At 45.4% G+C, this 26,751-nt stretch overlaps 1 protein-coding gene across 1 annotated transcript in view; it reads left to right on the plus strand.

Annotated features, from left to right (window-relative positions):
- The first annotated feature begins 8,130 nt into the window (after positions 1-8,130).
- Positions 8,131-26,751, plus strand: part of Fech (ferrochelatase) — a 33,225-nt gene continuing 14,604 nt past the window's right edge. Inside the window, exons 1-4 of the mRNA XM_048419671.3 lie at positions 8,131-8,281; positions 13,758-13,881; positions 18,949-19,068; positions 22,287-22,435. Of these exons, the coding sequence (XP_048275628.3) occupies positions 8,215-8,281; positions 13,758-13,881; positions 18,949-19,068; positions 22,287-22,435 (460 nt within the window). The 5' untranslated portion in view covers positions 8,131-8,214. The remainder of the gene's footprint in view (positions 8,282-13,757; positions 13,882-18,948; positions 19,069-22,286; positions 22,436-26,751) is intronic.

Genomic DNA, 26,751 nt, shown 5'->3' on the forward strand with positions numbered 1-26,751 from the left:
CCATGTGGTTGCTGGGAATTGAACTCAGGACCTTTGGAAGAACAGGCAATGCTCTTAACCACTGAGCCATCTCTCCAGCCCCTCAAATCTGGATTTATGGATGGGGTCTTTTTTTGAAAATTCCCAATTAAAACTGGTGTAGGGTGATTCCCTTAGGCCCTCTTCTTACACTAATATTTCAGTCCTTAATGACCTCTGCCATCTCTAGTTGAGAGGAATACTGGGGAAAGGCTGGGTTATTTAAACAGTCTTAGCGTCATGTATGTCTCTCAAACCTTCGAGGAAAAAAGACGTCATGACATTCAGGTACCGAAACTCCTGCCATCTGAAATTGTTCAATGTAGTGACTCTTGTGCTAACAGTTCCTTATTTGGGGGATCATTAGGCAGACTGTCAGCGTGATCAGAATTAAATGCAGTCATGAGTGAGCACCAAGTTCTAGAGCGAAGGTTCAGCTAGCTGACGTAGCACCAGCTCTGAGACATGGAAGTTGTCAAAGTTTAGCTTAATTTAGATTTACCTCCATGCTGCTGGCTCACATGCTTTTTTACATTGTCACTTCATTTTAGACGTCATCTGCTCTTCGGCAAACAAGAGCCGTACTTTCCCGTGTGCACCCCTCGTGTCTCCATCTTTCCATCGAGTTACCATTTCTGTTGGATATGTAGTAAATTGGAATTACTTTGCCTTCCGTGCCTTTTCGTTTTCCTTGCAATTAATATCAGGTTTTATTCAGTTGATTCAATCACCGAAGACATCCAGACTTCTTCTTTCTGGTAATCTTTCTGTTGTTCCCTCTACCTGTAAAAGTCCCCTGGGCTGTCTACCACTTTTACCTAGAACCTGCACAACTTGTCCAGGAATGCAGTCTCCACTTGACCATGAGATGCTTGGCCGTGAGATGGGGGAGCTGCCCCACCGCAGAGTGGGAACCTGGGCATCTGACAGCTGCTTTCACGGACTTTCAATCCATCTCATTATAGCATGTTTTTCTCATCTCCACTTCCAAAGGCACCTGCTGCCGCCAGTCCTAGCCACTAGGGATTCTGTTGTCTAAATCTAAATGGTTCTTATTTTAGAATGGCCAGCTTACAATTCAGTTTTTCTTCGGCTGGCTGAACCATGAAATATTGATTCATCTGCCCTCTAGCTTCTAAAATTCTGTTCCTGTGGTGTTCTTTCCCTCTTTATTTTTTGACTTGTGCTTGAGAGCAAAAAGCACCCCTACCCCACCACCCCCATTCTAAGACCTCTGTGGAGATTTTGGTGGGGTTTGGGCCAAAGTGAAGCTAAATCTGTGTGTAAGCCCCGTCTTTACCTAGAGGTCACAATTCTGTATTTGAGCACACAGATCAGAATGAAGGAAGGGGAGGAATACACAATCATTAGCTGTTAGGTAGCGCAGGTTGGCAAGGAACGAAGACAAATGTGGTAAACCTATGAAACTTAAAGATTTAGGTTAAGTGGGTCTTGGGAATCTGAGAGGCTTTGTCCTTGGACTGTGACTGTTGAACGGAATTTCCACAGTGCAGCTCAGCTCAGCTGTCATTCTGCCTTCCTAGGTTCTCAGCAGTGGTCCTCCGTGCTGATAAATTCATGACACTGGCCATGAACTCCAAGAGGGCTCTCTGGCCCCTGCCCCTGTTAGCATTTTATTTTTTGAGTTGTATTTTGGAAGAATGGAAAAGCCCCCACTTTGGGAACACTGGCACACCTGTGTTCAAACACCAGCCTTGCCCCTGGCTCTGTGGCCTCAGGCAACTCGGGCCCTCTGCGCAGGTGTTTCCTTCATCTGTGGAATACGGTGGGATCACCTTTCAAAGAGTGTGTTTAGTGAGTGGAGTCAGTGATTGGCAGGGTCTAGACATTCAGTGGAGACCCTCTTTTTAAAAATCAGCAATTCCTTTGGCAAAGGTGGGGATGAGCCAAGAACTAGGCTCATGTTCCTTCCAGCTATGGTTAAAATCCTGCGGCTGTTGACTTGCTCGGGAAGAGCCCAGCGATTCAAGGACAGGTTGTTGGGAAGGAACTTGGGTAAGCCAGCAAACGGAAGACAGTAAGAGCTTGGGTCCTGAACGACCACCTCTAGGTGATGTGGCAAGCTCCTTTATCTTTAGGCAAAAGTGTTTTAGGTGACTGGTGATGGCAGAATGCTGTCTCTCCACTAGTCCAAACAGGATATTGCAAGACCAAAGAGTTGATTTGTTCAGTTTTGTGTAGTCACAGGTCCATACCTGGTAAATTTCGAGAACGTCTTTGTTATGTTTGCTTTGGCACCCAGGTATTAGAATGGGGGTAGGGTGGAGCATTGAGAAAATGGACCTCGGACTGTTAGTTTTGGACCGTCTTTAGAGGTTTCTATGGTTTGTGTTTTGAGACAGGGCCTTCCTACTTAAGGCAGTCCTGCCTCAGCTGCCCAAATCTGCCACGCTGACAGTTCCTCTTGTAAATTCTGATAGCCCTTTGGGTGAGCATTCCTTAGCCCTCTGAGCCTGAAGTCAGTGAAACTTCTGCTCACCCTTTTGTCCCCCACTGTAAATACATTCATTGGGTACATTTAATGCTTCCCCCCTTAGCTGAGTGTGAAAAGGACAGCTCTGGGAGACAGAATTGCCCGGAGGAGTGCAGGTAGCGTCAAAGCCAGAGCTATTAGGTTACAGTTGGGACTGGGTAAGAACTGACCCCAGTGAAAACGCTGAGGGACTTTAAGCAGAGCATCCATAGAACAATGCACACATCCTCAGTGTGCTGCTCTGCCGTTCACAGGCGAACATATCCACATAAAAGCGGGATGGTGGAGCTAGGGCCAGAGCCTTATGCAAAGGGGACTCAGATGCCTGGTTCTTCTGTAGAAAATTCCAGAAGGCTGGCTCTCTAGCCCGTATCAAAAGGAGCTTGGAGTGTGCACAGTTCCAGGAGGGAATAAAAGCCTCCTGGGAAGAGGGTATTGCAAATTTACACACCTTCAAAGAGGAAGACTGAAGCCAAGAAAATAATATCAGTCTGTTGGGAGCTCCCTGGGCTGCTGGCAAGAGGAAACAGACAGGCTCTGTGAGCATCTTTTTGCCACTGTGAAAATGGGGACACCTCACAAATAGGAGCTCACAAAAGTGATAAACCATGGAGGAAGTAATATATTTAGTTACGTAGTGTGTGTGGTGTGTGTCTTGTTTGTTGGTTTTTTGTTTTGTTTTGTTTTGTTTCGAGACATGGTTTCTTTATGTAGCCCTGGCTGTTCAGGAACTAGCTCTGTAGACTAGGCTGGCCCACGAACTCATAAGAGATCTCCTGCCTCTGCCTCTGGAATTCTGGAATTAAAGATGTGAGCTCCCATCTCCTGGCTTGGAGTGTTGGTGCTGGAGAATTGTCTGTATTCTGTCAATCATGTTTTAAATAAACACTGATTGGTCAGGCAGGAAGCATAGGTGGGAAAACAAGACAGGAAGTAGAAGCGGGGCAGTGAGAACAGAAGGATTCTGGAAAGAAGGGAGCTATTCCCCCAATCCTGCCCAGGCCACCAAAGAAGCAAGATGTAAGCTACCCGGCTGAGAAAGGTACGGAGCCATGTGGCTAACGTAGATAAGAACAATGGATCAATATAAGCTACAAGAGTTAACAAGAAGCCTGAGCTAATGAGCCAATCAGTTTTATAACTTATGGAGATCTCTGTGTGATTTTCTTTGGGGCTTGCCGGTTGTGGGGAACTGGGCAGGACATAAAGCCCAACAAGCAGCCCCTCATGTTACAGAGTGTGTGTCTTAATGTTGGTCCAGGTGCTTCCATTCTGTCCTTATGACCGAGAAAAGGAACTCTTAGGAACTCAAGTGTGTCAGTGCTGCAGGAAGGCAGTTCAGAAGGCCATGCCAAAGACCCCTCATCACCCGCAAAGTCCTAGTTCATCAAGGAGCCTTGGTTTCACCTCACCTCAAGCCTCACTCTGCTCCGGCCATGAGACCTCCTTGCAGGTCCCTCATGTCCCCTAAAAGAAGTTGATGTCCTAACTCCTCGATCCTGCATGTATGTATTTATTTGGAAATAAGGGTCTTTACCAATGTACTCAAAATTGGACTATGGGGTTAGTTGGTTCCAGTATAACAGGTGTTCAAAGGCCTGCCAGTCACCACCAGAAGATAGGGAGTGACCAGGATGGACAGGGGCTTGTGGCCCTGTTGATACCTTAATGAAAGTTTTCAAAATCCAGAGGGGGGGGGGGAAACCAGCAGAATTTTGAGACTTTGTCCCACTGACAAAGGAAACAGAACCCCTGTACAGGTTTCACTTGCAGAGAGAGGTCTTCCTAGCCCAGTTTCACCTTCCCAGAATTCATGCCAGACTGTGTCTACAGAAAGTAGCAGTTCCAGCCTCTCTGCATTCTTCTGCCTTTGCTTTCCTCCCTGCCCCCCAGCCATGACCTGTCTTTATATTGTGTATCTTTGTATTTTTCGTAGACAGCTGCCTAAGTGACCTAGAATGTTAGTTAGCTCCATATGGGTACCGATTACCGTTCATTCCATACATTAGGTATTTGGCAGTGGCTCTGCCTTCATACTTGTCTCGTAAATGAGCTACTTGCACGTACATACACGTTCCTTTAGAACCTTTTCACACTTTTATCCCCCACGTTACCTGGGGCAGCACTTTTCTCACCGTGGACACACTCAGTAGTGAGTGTGAGTGCTGGTGGGCTCCGGACAGTTTTCCTTGTGGTTTAGGAAAGCGTGTTGCAGTTGGGTCCGGATTTGGCGGCTCAGGTCTTAATTGTGAGGACAAGGGCTCAGATTTCCCTGAGTGATGATTCCAGGCTCGCCATTTGTCACGTGGAACTGCTATTTCTCTCGCGCGGAATCCCTTCCCCCAGTCTTTTTCTGATTAAGGAGACCGAGTGGAGTAATATAAATTTAGTTTGGGTAGCTCAGAAGTGCCAATCACTGCAAATAATGAATTAGGGGAGTCCCCCCTTCCCTGAAGCACTGAGCTGAAACCAACAAATTCATTTTATTTAGAACTACAGGCTGAACTCCAGAGTGTTGTCTGTGACAGGCAAGTGCTTTATTCACTAATTAAGTCACAGGGGCTCAGACAAATCTTCTCCCTCGCGGCTTATCTCAGTCAACACAAAGCCTGTATCTTTCAGCCTTCTGTTTGCTAATGGAATTGGTATAGAATTTTGCTTAAAACGCAAGCTGGGGTGGGGAGGGGAAGCATATATATGCAAATATATGTAAATCTCATTAGGGAGAGGAGAAGTATTTATATGTATATGCAAATATTTGTAAATCTCACTTCTTTAACCTTTCAAGCACTTTGTAAAATATTCTGTAACCCTGAATCCGGAGTTCACAACTTCTGGGCTAAGAACTATGTATTTTGTTTGTTTTTGGTTTCTTCAGACAGGATCTCTCTATATAGCCTTGGCTGTCCTGTCCTGGAGTCACTATGTGGATCAGGATGGCCTCAAACTTACAGAGCTCTGCCTGCCTCTGCTCCCAAGTGGTGGAATTAAAGGCGTGCTCTATGCTCAGCAGAAACTTTCTGAAGTGTGGTCGTACATGCTTAGAATCCCAGTGCTTAAATGGTAGAAGCCAGAGGATCAATGAGTTCAGGATTGTCTCAGCTACATAGTAAGTTCAAGGCCCACGTGGGCTGTAGGAGGCACTGTCTCAAGAAAATAAAAAAGCAAAATACACCTGCTTTTTTTCTGTCAGCCCTGGCTGTCCTGAAACTCTCTCTGTAGATCAGGCTGACCTCGAACTCAAAAGATCCACTTGCCTCTGCCTCCCGAGTGCTGGGGATTAAAGGCGTGTGCCACCACCGCACGACTTTAAATAAAAATTATATGAAATGCATTTTATCTGCTTATTTCATAATAATAATTATAATAATAAACTACTCACTTGGAAGCTGTTTTATTTGATATAAGGGCAACCTCAAAATATACTGTTTTTGTTACCAGAGTCAAGAATTAGCAAAAGGGCTCAGACTGGTGACTCAGGCAGGCCTCTAATTCCAGCTACTGGGGATGCCTAGGCAGCAAGGTGACAGGTTCAAGGGTTCAAGGCCTGCCTAGACACAGATTACAAAATAGCTCAAGATCACAAAGATTTGCTTGTTTTCTATTTCTGGTGTGTGTTCTCACTCAGTGCTGTGGTACATGTGTGGAGGTCAGAGGTCAGCTCTCAGGAGTTGCTGCTTCCCTTCCATCGTGGATTCCAGGAATCGGAGGTGGTCGGGTTTGTATAGCAAGCATTTTACCTGCTGAACCGCTTCTCACCAGCCCAAGTTTTGTCATCTTTTTAGAACCCATGAATCCCCAATATGTCCATCCAGAAGCTTTGCACACAGAAAATTTTGAGGTTTTCCGTCAGTAAACAAAGAAAATGAAAGAAATCATGCTCATTATTTTTTAAAAAAATGATGTTGGATTAATGTCTGAAATAAAACAATTTTGTCAGTTCTTTTCTGCTTTCTGGCCACACATAAATTTTGGCTGTCTCAGCTGCAGGTTTTGTGAGAAGTGGTGGCATTTTGCCCCATCACTAATCATTAGCACGTCTCTGGGAGGGGCCAAGAAACCCCTGTTATCTCCACTTAGCAGGAGTGCTCAGCTCCGGGGTGGCGAAATGACTCCTTCAGGGCCTCCCCGAGGTGACAGAAGAGACGTGGCAGACCTGGGGGCCTCACCCTGCATCGTCTAGCACAGCATCTCTGAGTGTGTTGTGGAGCCTCCGTAGTTCATTTTCTAGATGAACTTCAGAGAAGTTTCAGCTTTAGATGACCATAGAGGTCATCTTGTGATGATGGGTGTTCAGGGGTTCGGCTTGTCTCGGCCTTCTATAAGAGCCCTGGGTCCCTCCCATCTCTGCTATCGTTTTTGTCTAGATGTTTGTTCCTGGGCAGGTATTTTCCCTCACCTCCACTTTCTCACAAGAAAGGAAGCAGCCCCCTCAAGAAACCAGTCTCTGCCTTATCTGCCTCCATCCCCTAAATTTCCCCCAGGCTCTCTACAGGGCAATCTCTAGTACCATTTGATTTTTGAAGTCAAGAATTGCCAAAGGACTTGGTCTGATGGCTCAGTATTGCAATACCAGCTACTGGGGAGGCTGATGCAGGAAGATAGCAAGTTTAAGGCCTGCCCTGGCAACTTAGAAAACCCTGACACAAAATGAGATGTAAAAAGAGACAGGCCACAGGCCTAACATGTGTGAGGCTCTGGCCTCAGTCCTCAGTCCCAAGGGGGAGAATGCACACGGAGGTAATCCTGCCAGTTATATGAATTGTAATACATTTACATTTTACATCTGTCTTATAATAAACACAATAAACTAGTAAAGCCAAGAGCTCAGATTTTAGCCAACAGTAGTCAGGTTTATCTGGACTCCTGCCTTCCTTCCTTCATCTTTTGCTCTCCTTCCCTTCCTCCTCCCATCCTTCCCCCAAGCCTCCATGAGGACTTCTTCCGTCAGCCATACCCTACCGTTCTCTCTGCCTAGTGCACTCTCAATCTTTCAAAATGTTCTGTCTGTTCTGCTTATTTTGTCTCCCCATAGTCCCTTCCTAATCGGGTCTGCATCTACCTTCCTGACCTCCACCCTTCCTAATGCCCTCACACCAGCGATATTACGCTGGTTCCTTTGTCTTAAACTCTGCTACAGAAAGGTGCTTCGAAGAAAGCACACGCACACACACACACACACACACACACACACCCTCTCACACTCTCTCTTTCTGCTCTGGAAACAAGTTGGAAGGGTCTACACTGTGATAAAGTATTGAAGCAATCAAACTGGGAAAAGGAGGCAGAAGCCTGATCACGTCTAAGGACAGTATGGAAACGTTCAGAAAGTCTTTTTGCTGAGTCGTGGCTGCCGTTCCAGTTTCGTCCAGGATGGCAGACTGAAAGGTCCTCCGGCGCTGCAGACCTAGCGGGACCCGTGATAGCACGGGGACCTAAAGGAACTCGGGTGCGCTGCTCCATGGTGGCAGGAGCCGATCTCCAAGCCACAATCTCTCGGCCTGTCCCAGCTTCCAGCCCCCAGCATCTGGCCAGTTGGACCTACACGCCACGCCCCTAACCACACCCCCGGGGCGGACTCCTGCTGGCCCCGCCCCTGTCGCCTGGCGAATGTGCGGGGAGCGTTTGCCGAGCGCAGCCGGGCAGGCGCTCGCCGGGCCTAGCTGTTTCGCCGCTGCAGAGGATCCCCGGCCGTCCCGGAAATGCTTTCTGCCGGCGCCAACCTAGCTGCGGCCCTGCGGGCTGCGGGCTCGCTGCTCCGCGAGCCGCGTAAGTGGGGTTGTGTCTGCGATCGCGAACGCTAAGAGCGGCCGGGAAGCCGCGGGTTCGAGTCGCCCGGGTCAGCTGGGGGGCCTCGAGCAGTAGCTAGAATTAGTGATTACCGGAGGGAAGGTCTCTGAAGGACCCGACGTCTAGAGATTCAGGAGTCGTCACCATTACTGTTGGCATCTGCCTTGCAGTTCGCTCCCTGCTGGTGACGATCACGGTGTCCACTGCTGCTCCGCCCAGGCCAATGCCATGGCTTCTGGGTAGAAGGACTCACTGTGGGAACGCCCGGACTAGAGTTTTGCGTGGGATATTTAGAGAATAAGTGAGATCTCAAGTATTGCTGATACACCTCGTTAATGAGTGTGCCCACTAGATGAGCTGGTGGGACCCTGGGTGGGACACACTCCGACCGAATTGAGCAAGAACACTTTGAGCCAGGGTCCCAATCTCGCCAAACTCGCTTATTTGCTGTGAAGATTAGGACGCAGATGAACTAGGCAGTAGAGAGTCCCTCAGTTAACTAATGTAAAGGACTACAGCTTTAGACACTCATTTAACGAATTTGAATGGTGACTACACCTCACCCATTCCAAAGGAGTTTCCTAATCTGTCAGTTTGGCATCTACTTCAGGTGGAGAAAATATACTCCGAACATCCACACGTTATTGCGAGTGCCTTAGTTACAAGACAATAAGGTACATTGAAGATAGGACATTGGGGAACAAAAGGTTTTATCTTTAAGATAAGAACAGGCCAGTAAAGGGGGTAGCGAATTAATCCTTCACCTTCTTTTCTGTTGCCAAGAAAGCCTAGCAGACCCAAAACTGGAGGTCATGAAATAATAGAAGAAAAGACATTTTTTTTTGGTGTAAGTCAGAAGTAACTGAGTGAGAGGATTCAGAGACCACAGTTTATCTCAGCTCCAGCTGTGTTACAGGCTCCAACGCTTTGAAAAAAAAAATAGTTTTATTCCTTGAGAATTTCATCTGTGCAAACAATGTATTTTGATCATATTCGCCTCCAACTCTTTTCCCTAACTCCTTCCATATTCATGCCCACTCCCCTCCAACTTCCTGTCTCCTCTCCCCCCACCCTTAACTCGTAAATCCAATTTATGCTACCCAAATACCCATGGGTTTGGAGTCACCCGCTAGAGTAGTGGATCTCAACTTTCCTAACGTTGCGGCCCTTTAGTACAGTTCCTTATGCTGGGGTGACTCTCCCCTACCCCCCACCATAAGATTATTTTCGTTGCTACTTCATAACTGTAATTTTGCTACTGTTATGAATTGCAATGTAAATATCTGTTTTCCAATGGTCTTAGGTGACTCCCGTGAAAGGGTCGTTTGACCCCCTAGGGTAGCGACCCACGGGTTGAGAACCATTGCACTAGAGCATGGTCGACCTATCAGGGGCCGTACCTTAAAAAAGAACCTAACTCTTCCCTCTCCAGCAGCCATTGATTGTAATTGCTCCTTAGCTAGGTTGGGACTCAGGAGCCCCTCCCCACACCACGTTGGACCGTTGACTGGCTTGGTCTTGTGCAAATCTTGGACAGCAACCACAGCAGCAATGATGTGATGTCGTGAGGGTAGCAGTCTTGGCACGTCCAGGTTTTGCCCGATTTCTCCACAGTGTCTGGCTCTTACCATGCTTCTGCTCCTGCTTCTGCTGTGTCCCCGCAGCCTTTTGTGGGTAGGGGCTGAGATGTCACTATTTGTGGCTGAAGGCTTCATTCTTTGCACTTTAGCTAGTTGTGAGGTTCTGGGTTAACCGCTCACACCCCAGTTTTTAAAGACGGTATTACAGTACTTTTATCATTTTGGTGGACAGGAAAAGATTAATATTAGCTAAGAGAAAACTGTGTATTTTCTGCATCTGAATTCTGGAAATGAAAATGGAAAAAAAAACAGTTTTATGTTCTGTGTTTTTACCGCTTAGAAGTAGTAAGATGCTTCCTCCAGTGTGCTACACACCACACACACACACACACACAGACATACACACAGACATACACACACCACACACACACACACACACACACACACACAGAGACATACACACAGACATACACACACACCACACACACACAGACATACACACAGACACAGAGGGAGAGAGAGAGAGTGTGTGTGCGTGTTCTGTATTTTCTCATTCAAGAATTCTATTAGATTTATGCATTTTTTTTGGTTTTGTAATTTGTGTTCTTAAGGTTTTATGCAGAAATGAAACTTTCATCTTTCATGTAATCACTTATTTTGTCTTGTATATTTTGCAATATACAAAATTGTAGTTTATTATGCATTCAATGCTTCTCTGTTCAATTCCATCTTTTAAATTTTTTTTCATTTTTAATTATGTGTCTGTGTGTGGCTATGTGCATATGACTACAGATTCCTACAGAGGCCAGAGGGGTCAGATCCCTTTGGAGCTGAAGTACAGGTATTTGTGAGCTACCCAATGAGTGCTAACCTTTTTTTTTTAGGCTTAAGATACATATACACATCCATAACATCTTCTGCTTCTTTTTTGTAGTATATGTAACAGCAGCCATGCGTGGAAATTTTTTTCATGATATGCTCAATGCTCAAAGTAAAATTGCTAGGTGTTTTTGTTTTTTGGGTTTTTTTTTTGTCTTTTCAAGACAGGTTTTCTCTGTTGGTTTTTGAGCCTATCCTGGAACTAGCTCCTTTAGACCAGGCTGGCCTTAAACTCAAAGAGATCCACCTGCCTCTGCCTCCCAAGTGCTGGGATTAAAGGCATGTGCCACCACCACCCGACTTTAAAGTTGTTTTTGTTTTCTTTTAAAATTGTGTGTATATGTGTGTGAACCTGTGTGGGGATGTGTGCATATGAGGTACCCCAGGCATGAGATCTGGAATTGGGGTACAGGTGTTTCTAAGCTACCAGACGTGGGTGCTAGGTACTGAACGCAGGTCCTCTGCAAGAGTAGCCAGTGGTATTAACCCCTGAGTTCTCCAGCCCCAATATATTTTAATTTTTAATAGTTCAGAAATTACATTGGTTTTGTAAGTTCTTCTAACATGGCCATACATGACAGTGTTGGCTGGGAGATAGTGACAGTCCTTTTCCTATTCCTTGCTACAATCCATTGGAACAACAAAAATCAGAATAACTATCCACAACTGGAAGGCAAGTCCCCCTACTCCCACAGTCCCTGCTTCTAAGATAGCATGGGATCCTATTTAATTTTAGTTAGTATATGTAATTTGTACAGTTTGTATGGGTTTCTCTGTGACATTTTCATGCAAGCATAAGACAGCTTAAGCATACTCTCCTCCTCTGTAATCTTCTCTGACCACCTGCTCCTCATGCCCTGCAGTATCTCTAATAGCTCAGTTGCCAGAGAGGGATGTTTTAAGATGTTCTTGATAGGTATGTTAATCCTGAGTCACAGCAGGAAGGATCCCTTATCAGTACCAAAATTTAGTCAGCCAGAGACGCAAAGGCATGACTTGTACTAGGAAATTGTAATGTACTAGCTGGGGAATCTAGTCCTGCCCCACCTTTCCTTTCCTTAGGTTCACAGAAAGGAATCTTATTTATGACCATCCAGTTAGAGTTCTGTCTTCATACCCCATAGGGTCTGATGGAATCTTGTTCATGCAGGGACTTGGAGACATTCCACATGATTGAATCCCTGGTTAAATCTCACCATGCAGTTCATAATTAAACTTGTCTGAAACAGGGGTGCGGGTTGTTTGAGGCTTCATCTGAGTGGAGCTGAACTTATTTACATCCATCTTTCCACTCTGCCTTGATTTAGTAAGGCTTCCCCAGCATAAACTCATGGAGTGGGCTCTGCTGGGATTGTGCGCCATCTGCTTTTATTTATTGGTTTTGAGGCAAGATCTGGCTCAAACCCCAGATGGTCTCAAACTAAAGATCCTCCTGCCTCAGCTTGCTGAGTGCTCTGGTTACAGACATGCACCAGCTTGTGAATGTGTACTATCTGGATAGAAAGAAATCTAGGTGATTTGGGAGTCCCATTTTCTTTTATTTGGTTCCCATTTGGGTGATTTCAAGAAGTTAGAGCAAGCATGGTTGCTTTCTCTAGAAACTTCCAAATGAAACTATTATACTAATATTGTAGTAGCCCCTGTCACATGGCAGATGCTACAGAGTGCTTCTCTTGATTTTTAAATCCTCTGAGTTTGCACCATCCAGGATCCATCATGATACAGAGGGAAAGTTAAGGCTCTATGAATAAGATCATAGTCTGATCCAGGTCACACTGCTTACAAAGGGGAGAGCTGAACTTAGGTCAGACCTGTTTGATCCAGCCTGAACTTTGCCCTCATCAGGGCGCTTAGAGGAGAACACAGGCCGAAGATGATTGGTCCCAGACTAGTTTCTGACCCGGTATTAGGAGACAGGAGGCCACACAGTAGAGACCACTGTTCCTTATTATCTTCCTCAGTTCTAACTTGTGGTTTCAGTTTAGATTTACTATTATTTAAGGACCAGTGCTTCAAGTTACAACTCAGTATGGCACATGCACTCCTTGGTTCAGTTCTTTTCCTACTCTTGTGGAGCCCAGGTCAAGGGTATACACAGGGCCGTGTGTATTGCACATAGAATAGCAAGTCCTGTCCCTTGTCCTTAACTGATAGACTCTTCTAACCGCCTGGGAGGATGAAGTCTTGAACTCTCCTATACCCTTGCGGAGAAGAGGCTTTGAGAAGGTTGACCCTCAAGCTTTCTTGCTTCTCTTCCCACCAGCATCTCTTTCCTACTACCCCTTGGCCACCCTGAAGGTTACTACTGCTTATATGGATGGCAGCATCTGCCCTATGGAAGAGAGATGCAGGGAAGGAGCTGCATAGACTCTGGAATTAGCTATGGAGCTTAGCGGGGAGGAAATGCTTGAGCTGTCAGCTCTGGGAGCCTGGTCTGCCATGTGGAGTATTAGGTTCTGAGCTATTCTACATCTCGTGGGTGCATTCCTGCAGAAGAGAGGTGCCCTTTCTTAATTGTCAGAGCACAGGGCAGTTCTGGGATTCCTATCACTGACGTCTTACCCAGAAGGCTTGAAGAAAGAAACTGGATCCACAGTTAGTGGGGAACTGGGCTCAGCTTCTACTCTGATCCTATGTTAGTAGTTCTTCACCTTCCCCATGATCAGCTCTGTCCCACGGGTGGAAATATTCTGAGTGTGCAGAGGTTCAAAGAATGAGATCTGAGCAAAATTTGCAGCCAGGACAGGGTGAAGTCCTGACAGGAAGGTGTGTGTGCCTTCTAAAAAGATAACGCCACCCTGGGAGAGGGAACCTGCACCCCAGCCTACTAGAGAAAGGAGTCCTCCGTGTTTTACCTGCCTACAGAGACTCTGGGAAAGTCACCTCTGCCGTGCTACCATTTTCAAATTTAAAGCTAGCAATTATGCCCTGAGGACCCCTTGAAAAGAAATTACTTTCCAACTAGATTTCATGCTAGCCCTTTAATTTTGTCACAGTGGCGCATGGCAGCTCGAGGGCCTGTCAGCCATGGAGGTACCAGTCGGGTGCAGCGGCAGCAGCCACCTCAGAGAAAGTGCATCACGCCAAACCTGCAAAACCTCAAGCTCAACCAGAAAAGAGGTAACTTTAGGCTAAGCTAAGGCGTTCTTTTTGTTTTTCTATTATGACAAACGCCAAATGGGCTCAAGCAACCTAGGGGGAGAGGGATTGGGAAAGTGGAATATATTTATTATCAATGGTATGTTCTTTTCTTGGTTTCCTTTTAGCAGCTACTAAATAATGGGTTTAAGGACTAATGAAGGACAGACAGCTAATGGCAGTCTTCAGTCACATAAGAATGTGGCCCTGGTATATGTCAGATATGAAATCAACTGTGCATACTGAAAGTCTGTGTGTGAACTGAACCTATTTATGCCTGTAAAATGTATGGCTTGTATAGGACAAAAAGTAGCTAACCTACCAAGAACTTCTCAAGGAGATTCTACCATTATTACCTTTTGCTTTTAACATAGTGAGCATAATTATCAATGGCGTCTTATGGTTTGTACTTTATTAAGGAAATAGAGTGTACTTCACTCTTGGTATTTATGGGAGGCGGTTCTGTAGCCATGGTATAGCTGAGTGTTCTCTTCAGCAGCAGAAGCCACAGATGCCCACAGATGTGATACAGAAGAGCAGGTTTTATACAGGGAAGTTGTTGGGATCTAAGAAGGAAAGTACCTGTAATTAAATGACATCATGACTTTCCTCCTGCCAGACAAGACGCCATTCTAGAACTGTATAGTATATTAGTTTATTAGTTACTTTTCTATTGCTGTGGTAGAACACAACTTATAGAAGAGTGTATTTGGGCTTACAGTTCCAGAGGGTTACAAAGGTTGGAGCAGCATCAGAGAGCTCACATCTTGTACCACAAGCAGGAAGTAGAAGCAAACTGAGAGTAGTGTGAGTCTTTGAACCAGTCTGGAGGCCCAGCTCCAGTGACATACTTCATCCTGCAAAGCTACACCTGCTAAACCTGTCCAAACAGTGCCCCCACTTAGGGACCAAGTATCCATATGCCCCAGCTTATAGGGGACATTCTGAAACCACCATGAACAGCTATGTGAATGAAATGTTTTCATTTTGTGTTTGTTATTTTTCATTGTGATATCTCATTGTGATATTTTATTGATTGAAGGCTAAGAAACAGGTTGATTTAGGATATGGAATTAGGACAGGTCCCAAGTCCCTTCCTCTCATCTCTGTCTTCCTAGAGGATGCTGTCAGTGGGTAGGGTAGGAAGCACAGGCCTCTTGAGCTTGTGGCGTGCCAAACAGGACATGGCACCTTATGTACCCTGTGGAAAAACTGTTAGAATGAGGGGAAGGATTAATGCTCTGTACTAGCTTAGGAGTCCACAGGCTTTTTGTCAGGAGTTTGGTTGTTACTTTGTTTTTAGGTTTATTTTAGGCAGCACCATCTCCTTTGCTGCTCTTTACCTGGAAGAAAAATGATTTCATTGCTGTCTTAGGTTTTCTAGTGCTGTGTAGAGACACCATGACCGTGGCAACTCTTATAAAGGAAGAACATTTATTTGGGATGGCTTGCAGTTTCAGAGGTTTAGTCCACTGTCATCATGGTGTGATATGGTGGCCTGCAGGCAGATGTGGTGCTGGAGAAGGAGCCACGTGTCCTGCATCTTGACTCTCAGGGAACAGGAAATGAGCTGAGACACAGGCCATGACTTGATATATATGAGACTTCAACACCTGCCTCTCCAGTGACACACGTCCTCCAGCAAGGCCACACTTTCAAATGGTGCCACTCCCTTTGGGAGGCATTTTCTTTCAAACAACAATTGCTATATTTTGTAGTGACAAAAGTCAATAATATAAATGGTCTTAATATTATATTAATTGTTAAAATTAAATAAAAGTATAAGGCTTAGATCCTATTAAGCAACTTTATATAATATTTATATAAAACAATAGAAAATTCAGATGGAAAGAGGATTTAAAAATCCTCTTACCATCTACTGTTTTATTACCTGCTCGTATGTACTTACTGACATGTAAACAGTGCTATGTGTGTTATTTTACAGGTTTTTCTACTATCACCATATATTTATATGTTCTATGTTGTTTTAGTTATTTTTCTTCCTGCTCACAGTGTGTGGGTACAGTCTGTCATGGTGGCAGGAGTGTGAGGTGGCTGGCCGCATTTTACTCTGCACTCGGGAGGCAGAGAGAGAGAAATGCTGCTGTTGCTCAGTTCATTCACTCTGGGATGCATGGAATGGTGCTCCCCACAGTGAGGGTAGATCTTCTCACCTCCCTTAACTCAGTCCAAAGAGCCCCTCCCAGGCATCCTAAAGATTTGTCTCCTGACTAATTCTATGTGTTAGCCAGTTGACAGTCAAGCTTACCCATCTCCAAGAGTTTAGGAGTAGTTTAGGAAATCACAGTTTATTTATCTAAGCCCCCTTCCCGGCACTGGGTATGTCTAGTTTTGGATACTTGAGATGCTGAAGTAAGGAGTATCCTGGGCTTCGTTTGGGCTGGACTACAGTACTAGGCCAGCTGCTGTGCTAGGTTAGGAGTCCGCAGGCTTTTTATCAGGAGTTTGGTTGTTACTTCACTTTTAGCTGTTATAGGCAGCACCATCTCCTTTACGGCCTCTTTACCTTTGCTGTTACAATGTCAAGGCAGCCAAAGATATGATAGGTACTAGTGGGGCTGTGTTCCCGCTGTGTGCGTTCTCTCTGTGTGGCTTTTTCTCTCTTTCCCTTGATCTCTCTCTCTCTCTCTCTCGGTCTGTCTGTCTCTCTGTCTCTCTCTCTTGGTCTGTCTGTCTCTCTGTCTCTGTCTCTCTCTCTCTCTCTGTATGTGTGTGTATGTTTGTGTAAATTTGGTGCAGATTCTATTGTTTACTGGATTCTATTCTAGAAGTAGCATAGACCCTTGGGACACTGGTGTCTTGTAGGTTTTTTTATTTCCTTTCATCAGCATTGCTTAGATAGCACAGACTAAAATGACTGTTTGCTGACGGATGAGTTTCAGCTCCTGTTGGGTACATTTCAAAGGAAAAGCTTGTGCTTTGGAAGTCCCAGCCTGTAACAATGCAAAGCGTTTCAACTTTTCCCAGTGAGTTTCCAAATCCATGTTGCTGTGCATACTTGCTGCTCAAACAAAGACAGCCTTGGCCAGTGCTCCCTTGGTCTCAGGTGTGATCTGTCTGCGGGGCCGGGAGACAGCGCCCCTTGATTAAAGCCGTGCGCGCCGTACTGGACACACAGCAGAGGCCGACTAATGCAGCACTCCGCATGCACAACACAGTTTGGAATTAAGCGTTACGTGGGCTGGGGCATTTTCAAATCATATGCGACTCTTTCATGTATAAAACCAACACGGGTTTGCGAAACGTGAGCAGGGCCGAGGAACATCCGCTTTAGAGCCCACTCTTGCTCTGAGCTCAGGTGTTATGGACGGATAGCGCAGTTCTAAATCCCGTTCGCACATTGATGCCCTTTGCGGCTTAGGTAAGTCTTTTAGCCCAGGCTTCCTTAACCAGTAATCTGCTAACTGGCAGCAATCCATGGGGAAATGCATTTAATTTATTAGGAGTCACAGAGTTTGGAGGGTGAAAGACAAGAATTTGGGGGTAAGATGGGTGGTCTCAGTAGGAAGATTAAGGGAGATTGCAGCTTCACCAGGTGATGCGTCTGGCGTGTTTAGGTAGCAAGGAAACTCAACAGCCCTGTTAGTGTAATTGTAGCATTTTTGGGTGAAAAACTTTGGTAGGGGGTAGGGAGGTGATTCTGGGTTAAGGGCCTGCTGAGCAGTCGTGAGTTGAAGCCCCTACACCCACATAAAATCTGGGCACAGCTTTTCATGTCTGTAATCCCAAGGCTGGGGGGTGGGGCAAGAGAATCCTAAGGGCTCACTATCCAGCCAGTCTAGCTGAACTGATAAGCTCAAAGTAGGAAACAATAGAGGAAGACACCAGACATCAGCCCCCAGCCTCTCTATGTGCACAGCTGGGTATGTGTGTCACCTCCTCACACCCCACCCTCACATGCATGTGCACATACACAGGTGCCGAATATCCACACACAAAGTTCTGTAACTTCTTAAGTATAATTGCTTGGTGTAATCCTCTTAGTAAGAAGAGGATTAGACCTTCTCTCTCTAAGGTCTGGAGACATCTGTAGTTGTCACAGCTGAAGTGAGGAATTAGCCTAGTTTGGTTTCTGTCGCCGTGACAAAACATTGACCAAAAGCAGCTTGGGGAGGAAAAGGTTTATGTGGCTTGCAGGTTACAGTCCACCATTGAGGGAACCCAAGGCAGGAATTCAAGGCAGGAACTAAAGCAGAGACCATGGAGGAGGGGCGCTTCCTGGCTTTCTCCCCGTGGTTTGCTCACCTCTCTCATATGACCTGGAGCCACCTGTCCAGTGCTCACACCACCCCACACCAATAACTAATGGAGAAAATGTCTGACAGACATGCCCACAGACAGTGTGATGGAAACAGTTTCCCAACTGAGGTCCCCTCTTCCCGAGCGACTCCAGTTTGTGGCCGAGTTGATAAAATACTAGCCAGGACAGGTAACACTGTCCCCCAGGAGGTGGAGGCTAGGATGTGACCAAACACACTACTTTGTGTAGGAGGGGCCTCAACAGTAAAGGACTATCCCCCCAAGAACGCCAGGGGTACAGAGACTGAGAAACACTGGCCTCAGACAGGTGAAAAGTGGGCCTGCTTTATCTTTACCAAGTGGAACGTCAGTCTCTGTAGTAAGAAGAGGTTTGATGCAGGGCATGGAAGCATTCATAGTAGTATTGGGGGCGAACTCTGGCCGCTTATTTCTCTGCTTTTTTTTTTTTTTAAATCAAGAGTGAATGGAAGGAGGAGGTGGAAATATTGTCAGAGCTAGAGAGTGGAGAGGTACGTTGTGAGACTGCAGACATGGCAGGCCATCCACTCATGAGCTCACTCCCGCCCGCAGTGGCTATCCATAGGAGACCTGCTCAGGATTGTGCTCAGATGGGAAAGGGGTTCCTGAGGCCCCGCCCCTCCCAGAGGAGTAGTTGGCAGGTCAAACTAGCGGTTCCTAGGCCAGAGGGAGTCACTTTCTTCAGCTGAAGTAATATCTGCCCCGGAACAAATGAAAGTGTGGCCAATGAACTGTTTTTTTCTTATGCAGGAAGCCAAAAACCGGCATCTTAATGTTAAACATGGGGGGCCCCGAGACCCTTGGAGACGTTCAGGACTTCCTTCAAAGACTCTTCTTGGACCGAGACCTCATGACACTTCCCATTCAAAAGTAAGATATACTGCATAAACAGAGCGTCTTCTGCTTCGCTCTGACCTTGGGCATGCTGTCTTCTGTTGGGAGAAGGAAGTGGTGTGTCAACACCCGCAGGGGAAGAGGCGGGCAGTGAGTTCTTTCCTTGAGCCCTCTTCTCCCCAGAGCCCTGGAAATTATGGCTGTCTGAGCACAGCCGAAGTCACTTTAAAGTTTCCAAGGTTTTTAAAGCTGTGTTTGTGCGTGGCATTCACCTGCTCACTAGCTCAGCTTGTACTTGAGGGTGGGTTCTGGCTTCTCGCCTCTTCCTTTTATTCTTATTTCCCTACTCCTTTTTGCTAGTTTTTTCTCAAAAGATGTTTTGTAATGAAAAATTAATCCATGCATATGACTAAATGCAAATAATGTATTTACACTAAAAAGCAAGTGTCCCTGTCACCTTGAATCCTAGCCCCAGCTAACCACATGTCAGTGTTATTCTATTTGAAGCAATGCATGAATATGTGCATGTCTATCCACCTGTATGTATTTCCCACTTCATGATACAGATGTGAATGTACTAATGCACCTTACTTGGCCCTTTGTCATTTTTGTTAAAGTATTTTGTTTCATAGCATATTATATAGATCTACCTCATTTTCTTCATGACTGTTGAGAATTGCAAAATGATTAACTTGCATTTCAATGGTAGGCAATGCTTACAGTGTAGCAGTAAAACCTGTTTTGGGTACCTCACAGCCCACATATGCAGCCATACAGGATTAACCTCATTTTGTTACATTGAGAGCAATGCGGACTGTGGAGATGTCTCAAAGTTCAATCCCTGGAACTCATATCTTTTGTCTTGTTTTGTTCTTTTTTACAAAAAGCTAGCTGTAAGCCCAGCCCTGGGGAGGTGGAAATACCCAGATCCCTGGGACAGAATGATCAGCCAACCCAGCTTGCTTTGTGAGTCCCAGGCCAGGGAGAGACCCTATCTTCAAAAGCTGGTTGCAGAGGAACAATATCCAAGGTCATTCTGTGGTTTACATATACATGCAATCAAGCACATATGTGTGCACACACATCTGCACCCAAATACACGCATGCCTCCCAGCACAAGCGCACACACACACACAAACATATGAAGAGCAATGTATGGCACTGAGAATGTAGCTGTGGTAGAGAAGAAATTATGCTAAAAGTTATTTCAGCTTCGGATTCATAGACTCATTTTGTTTGGTGGCTTGCTAGTCAGATCCCAAGAATAGCCTCGCTTTGTCTTTACTCTGTTGTCTTAGAATATTATTTACTCACTTGCCAGCTGAGAAATGATTGAAGCATTTATTTCCAAATGATCTATGTTGTCCTTTGTTCCTCACTGTTTGGTGGTGTGCCACCGATGTTGGTGAGCGACTGTGGAGTTGGTGCCTTTGCGGAGTCCTTCCAAAGCATCCCAGCCACGTCCCAGCCATGTCCCAGCCACAGCAGCACAGTCACCTCTGCCTTGGCTTAAAAAGAGCACATGGCAGGTTACAAGGTGTTCTAAGGGCACTTTGAGAGTAGAAGGCACTGTCTTTGGTGCAATTATAGATAAACTTACCTTAGCCTTAGCACAGAATGTACCTGGGTGCTCATGGAACTAAATATGTTTCCCTGTGCAATAGTGAGAGGCTTTTTTTAAGATTTTATTTTAAGCTGAATGGTGGTGACCCCCACCTTTAATTCCAGCACTTGGGCAACAGAGGCAGGCGGATCTCTGTGAGTTTGAGATCACCCTGGTCTACAGAGCAAGTTCTAGGATAGTCGGAGCTACACACAGAGAAACCCTATCTCAGAAAAAAAAAGGATTCTATTTTCAGTTTGTATATAAGTGTGTGTCTGGGCATGTGTGGGCACAGGGGCTGAGGAATCTAGAGGAGGGTTGTAGAAGTTGTAGATGGTTGTGAGCTGCCCAACATGGGTGTTGGAACAGAACTCAAGTCCTCTGCTAGAGCAGTACCTAGTCTTAACTGCTAAGCCATCTTTCCAGTTCAGTAGTGAGTTTTGATGCCCAGGAATTTTGGAATTAAATCCCCGAGGTCTCTGTTTGATATGATGCTTTCTCATCTCTTCACTGCAGTTCTGTCGCTGTTGAGAGATGATTTTTGTAATATATAAGAGCATCTGTGGTTGTTTTAGAAAGGAAGTATGGTAAGAGCCATGTATTATTTTCTAGAGAACTTTAAGATTGTACCTAATATATAATAGATGTGTCAGAAACTGTTGTTTGAATCTTAGTCTTTTTTTTTTAAACATTTTGAATTTTTTTTTAAAGATGTGTTTATTTATTATGTATACAGTATTCTCAGTACTCTTCCTGCAGGCCAGAAGAGGGCACCAGACCTCATTACAGATGGTTGTGAGCCACCATGTGGTTGCTGGGAATTGAACTCAGGACCTCTGGAAGAGCAGGTGGTGCTCTTAACTACTGAGCCATCTCTCCGGCCCTGAATCTTAGTCTTTACATTGCTCCACTGAAACCCTTTTCATCACACCAAACGATAATTTCCTTTTTATATTTTATTTATTTAGTGTATGTATGACAGAAGGAGAGAACCAGTTCAATTCCTGCCAGTTGTCCTCTGACCATCATATGTGTGCCAGAGTGCATACACACATGTATATTTGCATACATGCACATATACACACACGATAAATAGTAAACATAACAAAAACTGCTTTTAAAGAGAGCCCTGTGTGAGTTAGACTTGGCGATGCAAGAAACTGGAGAAACAGTATCCAGGGCCAGGCTCAGCAACACTGTGAGTTCTAGGGTAGTCGACATCACATGGTGAGAGTCTGTCTCAAAATTAAAACCAAATCAGGATGGTCCTGGACTTCAGCTCAATGGCAGAATCCTTGCCTATCATGGATGAGGACCCGGATTCAGTCCCCAGCATCTTGAAACCAACGTACACTTCCTGTGCTTTCTCTCCTAATTCTTGTTAGGTGCAGAGTCAGCACATAGGGTGGTAGTTAGCAACATCCGGGTCAGAGGTGTCAGGTACGCAGGATGTGCTCCTCGAACACTTGCGGAGTGCAGAGGTGAACTCTCAGATCCATGCTGAATTGTCTGGGCCCTCACGGCAGTATTCCTTAAGACAAGTTCTATTAGGCTCTTTAAATTTTCCTCTCTCTTCTTTATTGAGTAGAAAATGTATCTCGGATTACAAAGGTCGAATAAAAGCCACTTACTTATATGTTCAATGATTTAGTAAGCTGGCACCATTCATCGCCAAACGCCGAACCCCCAAAATTCAAGAACAGTATCGTAGGATTGGAGGTGGATCCCCCATCAAGATGTGGACTTCCAAGCAAGGAGAAGGCATGGTGAAGCTGCTGGATGAGCTGTCCCCTGACACAGGTGTGTATTCTCACTACCACAGTGCCAGGTTTGTTGAAATTCAGAGTCAGGCATGGTGGCACACGCCTGTAATCCCAGCACGCAGGAGGCAGAGGCAGGGTGATTTTCTGCATCAGCAATGTGTGTGTGTGTGTGTGTGTGTGTGTGTTTTATATGCAGTCCATGTGTGCCTGTTTGTAACTATGGAACACATGTGTATGTGCATGTGGAGACCCAAAGTTAGTACGTTTGGTGTCTTCCTCGATTGCTTTCAATTTTATATGCTGAGGCAGGGTCTTTCAGTTTTACCCAGAACTCATCAATCCAGTTAGTCTAAGCGAGCCAGTTTGCCCCGAGATCTCTTTCTTACCTCTTCCTCTTACGTACTGGTGGCCTCCTGACTTGCCCAGATTTTTATGTGGTTACCAGGATCTGAACTCCAGTCTTCATGTGTGTACTGCAAGTCCTTTTTCTACTGATCCATTCCCCTGGTCTAATACTAGCAACTATTGATTTGTGAGTTTCTATAATTATAATTTCTATAATATGTATAGATACATATATATGTATATATATATTACATGGCCATTTGACTACTGAGTTCTTAAGATATTATCCTCCGACTGTAGACCCTTTTAAAATTACTTCCAATGTTACAAATACACCGAAAAGTTGGAAAGTGTTTCAAAAGGAAGTTGAGGTGAAGTTGAGCTAGATTGTAAAGAAGAAGCAACACCCCATACAAAGAAGATGGGTAAGGCTGTTGCAATGGCCTTTTCTTCTAGTTGGATAGTAATTAGATGAGCATTTAGAAAAGTAGCTAGCCTGTAACTCCAAGTGTAAGTCACTGAGTAATCTTCAGCCCTGCTTTCAGCTCCACACCACCACTACTGTGAGACTGAATTGCCACATTGGCCTAACTGATGGCACACACCTTAGAACTGTGAAAACTTCTCCATAGACCGAGACACTAAATGTAGGAATGAGCTACAGGTGCCACGTTCATTCCCATCCAAGGTGCACTTGATTGCAGGACACGCAGTTTCATATAATACTCAAGCATGGGCCAATGTGAGTGCCCTAGTTTGCTTTCTATCGCCGTGATACCATGCTGACCAGAAGCAGCTTGGGGAGGAAAGGGTTTATTTTATTTTGTATTTCCCTGTAACAATCCATCACCGAGGGAAGCCAAGGCAAGAATTCAAGCAGAAACCTGGAGACAGCGATTGAAGCAGAGACCACGGAGGAATGCTGCTTCCTTGTTGGTTCTCCATGGCTTGCCCAGCCTGCTTTCATATAACATCCAGGACCTCCTGCCCAGGGTCACTGTCGATAGTGAGCTTGGCCATCCCACACCAATCATCAGTCAAGAAAATGCCCCACCAGTGGGTGCGGGCCTATGGGAGATTGCTGTGTGCAGTGGGGCCGGAAAAGTAGCTCAGCTGCGTGGGGCGGGAGGAGGGGCAGTGGCATGGGCTCAGGCTACATTGGGCGCCAAACTGTAGTAGTACCAAAGAGTTCTGCAATAGCCTGGGATGGAGTATAACAAAGGTTTATTTATTTAGGGATAAACTCACAGTAAGATGCAGTCTTCTGCGTGTCCTGGGAACTGGGAACCCAATCCAACAGAGAAAACCACCCCCACCTCCCACACACTTTTTGTCTGTACATATAGTACATGAGAGCATGCCCGAAGTGGGCCAGTATCTGAAAGGTTATTGACTGAAGGCGTTCCCCCAGCACCCCACAAAGCAATCTGATGCAGGTGATTTCTCAAATTATCTTTCTCTTCCCAGGTGACTCTAGTTTGTGTCAGTGTGACATAATCGACCAGCATAATGAGAAAACATTAAAACTGAAAAATGTTCAAGTTAGGGTGTAAGAAAATATGCATTCCATAGCTTCAGACTCAGGACAAGAGTGTGGCCCTGGGGCCCTCAAAGAGAACAGTAGTCCGCTAGGCAGGACTGTCAGAGTTCTCACTGAGGAAACGTCACTGGGCATCAGCTTGGAATGTTCTCAGAGTCTACCAGTCCCATTGCACACAGGGCCGACTCCCTCCGCAGAACATCTCAGACAATTGTTCACTGTACTTCTGACCATCAGGTTTGCCTTGCTGTGGCTCAAGGGCTTTTTGTGTGCAGTTCACCCACACAGGCCACAGTGTATTTCTTTAGATAGGGCAGAAGATTTAGCTGTCTCTATGCATCCGTACTTGGTAGGGAACAAACTCTCTGATTGTTGCTAGTTTACCATGGTAGTGAATCCAATGTGCAAACTAGTTAGTGGAAAGAAGCATTAGAAAAAGGCCAGTCTTTCTTGTTTTTATGTTAGCATAGCGTCCATTCCTATGAATAGCCCAATCAGATGTCAGACTCGAGAAAGAAAACAGACAGGCAAACCCAGAGTAGTAATACACATCTTTAATCCTATACTTGGGAGCAGAGGCAAGCAGATCTCTATGAGTTGGAGGCCAGTCTATTCTACATAGTGAGTTCTAGAATAACCAGGACTGCATAGAGAGACCATGTCTCAAAAAAAAAATAAACAAAAACCAGATAGGAATGCATTCTTCCCACCTTTCCACCTTCTCCTTCTCTGGTCTCTATGGGGAGGCTATTGAATGCCCGGACTTTCTATGGCTTCAGTCTCCGAGACTGGCTGGACAGAGTCCCAGGGCACTTTACCACTTACTGTCAGATATCTGGTCCTTTTATCGTATGGCCATATAGTGCAAAGATGGGAATTTTCATGTGACAGGTTCTGAATTAATTCTCTGCTTTCATAAGCCATCAAAGACTCAAACACTCATCTCATCCTTGAAGTTGTTGGGGAGGTGACTTTTGCATTTCGTGATTAAACATTCTGTCCTTTGGAGATTTGATTTTAAGATATTCAGTCCTCATTATAACTTTGGGGCTAAGCTCAGTGATTTGCCGGTCAAGTCATTAGTTCACCCAGTGTGGCGTAAAATCGTCTCTTCTGTTTGGTCTAATCATTTGCCTGCATTTTCACCTACACTTTCACCCATTGGTTCCTATACCTGTGTGTCCCTCATGTGTCCATACAAGCTCCAGGTCTGTGTGCACACCGAGCGTGTGACAGCAGTGTCTTACCCTCCGTGGGACCGTCTTGCCTGGCCACTGTCACTCAGGCAACAGTTACTTCTCTTGGGCCTTTAGTTTCTCTGGATGTTGGAAGCTCTACTTGGGTTTCTAGCCCTTAGTGCACCTTGGCTCTCATGATCCTCTGACAAATCACAATCCACTTAGGTGACACTACTCTTTGGGAGACGGGAACAAACGTCTATTTACCCTAGATAGGGAACCGATGACAGACCAAGGCGTGGATGTCCCCAAAGTCCAAGTTGGTGAACCAGTGAATTTCATTGAGATTCTTTACAGGTGAGTGTGGGTAAGAGTGACTTACAGGCACAGAAATGTCTCAGAGACAGCTGCACCACTAAAGCCCACCATATCATGAGTGACAGCTCACCAGTGCTGGGAATCTGAAGCTCACTGCACAGATAGCAGACATCAACAGGTTGGAGAACATCTCTGCCTGCTAGCCTGAGCCTCTTCCAGGAAGCTCACCTGGTCTTGGTTCCTTCTAGGCCTTCCTGCTGTTCCCTGCTTCCTCTGGGCTACCGGGCTGAGAGTGGCTTTCAGAAGTCTTTGTTATTTTTCTTTTCTCTAAGTCAGGGTCTCATTTTCTATTCTGTACTGACCTCGGATGTGCCGTAGATCAGACTGGCTTCACACTCAGTTTGCCTGCCTACGTGATCAGGATCACGTTCTACAATGCCCCTCCAACCCCTGTCCATTTGTTTGTTTTGTTTTCTTCGTTTTGAGAAATGGTCTAGCTATGTAACTCAGACTGGCCTTGAACTTGCTGTGTAGCTTTTTTGCTGTCCTTAACTTGACCTCCTGCTCCTGCTTTCCAAGTGTTGGGAATTACATGTTTATGCCGCTTTGCTCAATTAAGACAGTACATGTCAAGAATGAGTATTAAATTTTAAAAAGAAATTTGAAACGGGGTCTTACTATGTTGCTCTGGCTGTCCCAGAACTATGGCCTCAAACTCACAGAGAGGGTTGAGGATTCTGAGGGCTGGGATTAAATAAAGGCTGTGCCACCTCGTTCAGGTAGGTACTAGTTTTTTTGGGATTTCTCCCTCTCCCGTTTCTTTAGTCTCTGTGTCTGGTGAAAACAGATAATTAAGAATAAAAGCTTGCATTTTAAAGATTAAATATTAATAACAGGTAGGCGGGTAGGACTGATCTCAGAATAACTGAATGCCCTGTTGCCTGCTAAAAGATGGACAAGATGCCAGGAGTA

Source organism: Myodes glareolus, chromosome 13 (genome assembly GCF_982192425.1).
Source record: "Myodes glareolus chromosome 13, mMyoGla1.1, whole genome shotgun sequence".
NCBI classification, from domain to species: domain Eukaryota; kingdom Metazoa; phylum Chordata; class Mammalia; order Rodentia; family Cricetidae; genus Myodes; species Myodes glareolus.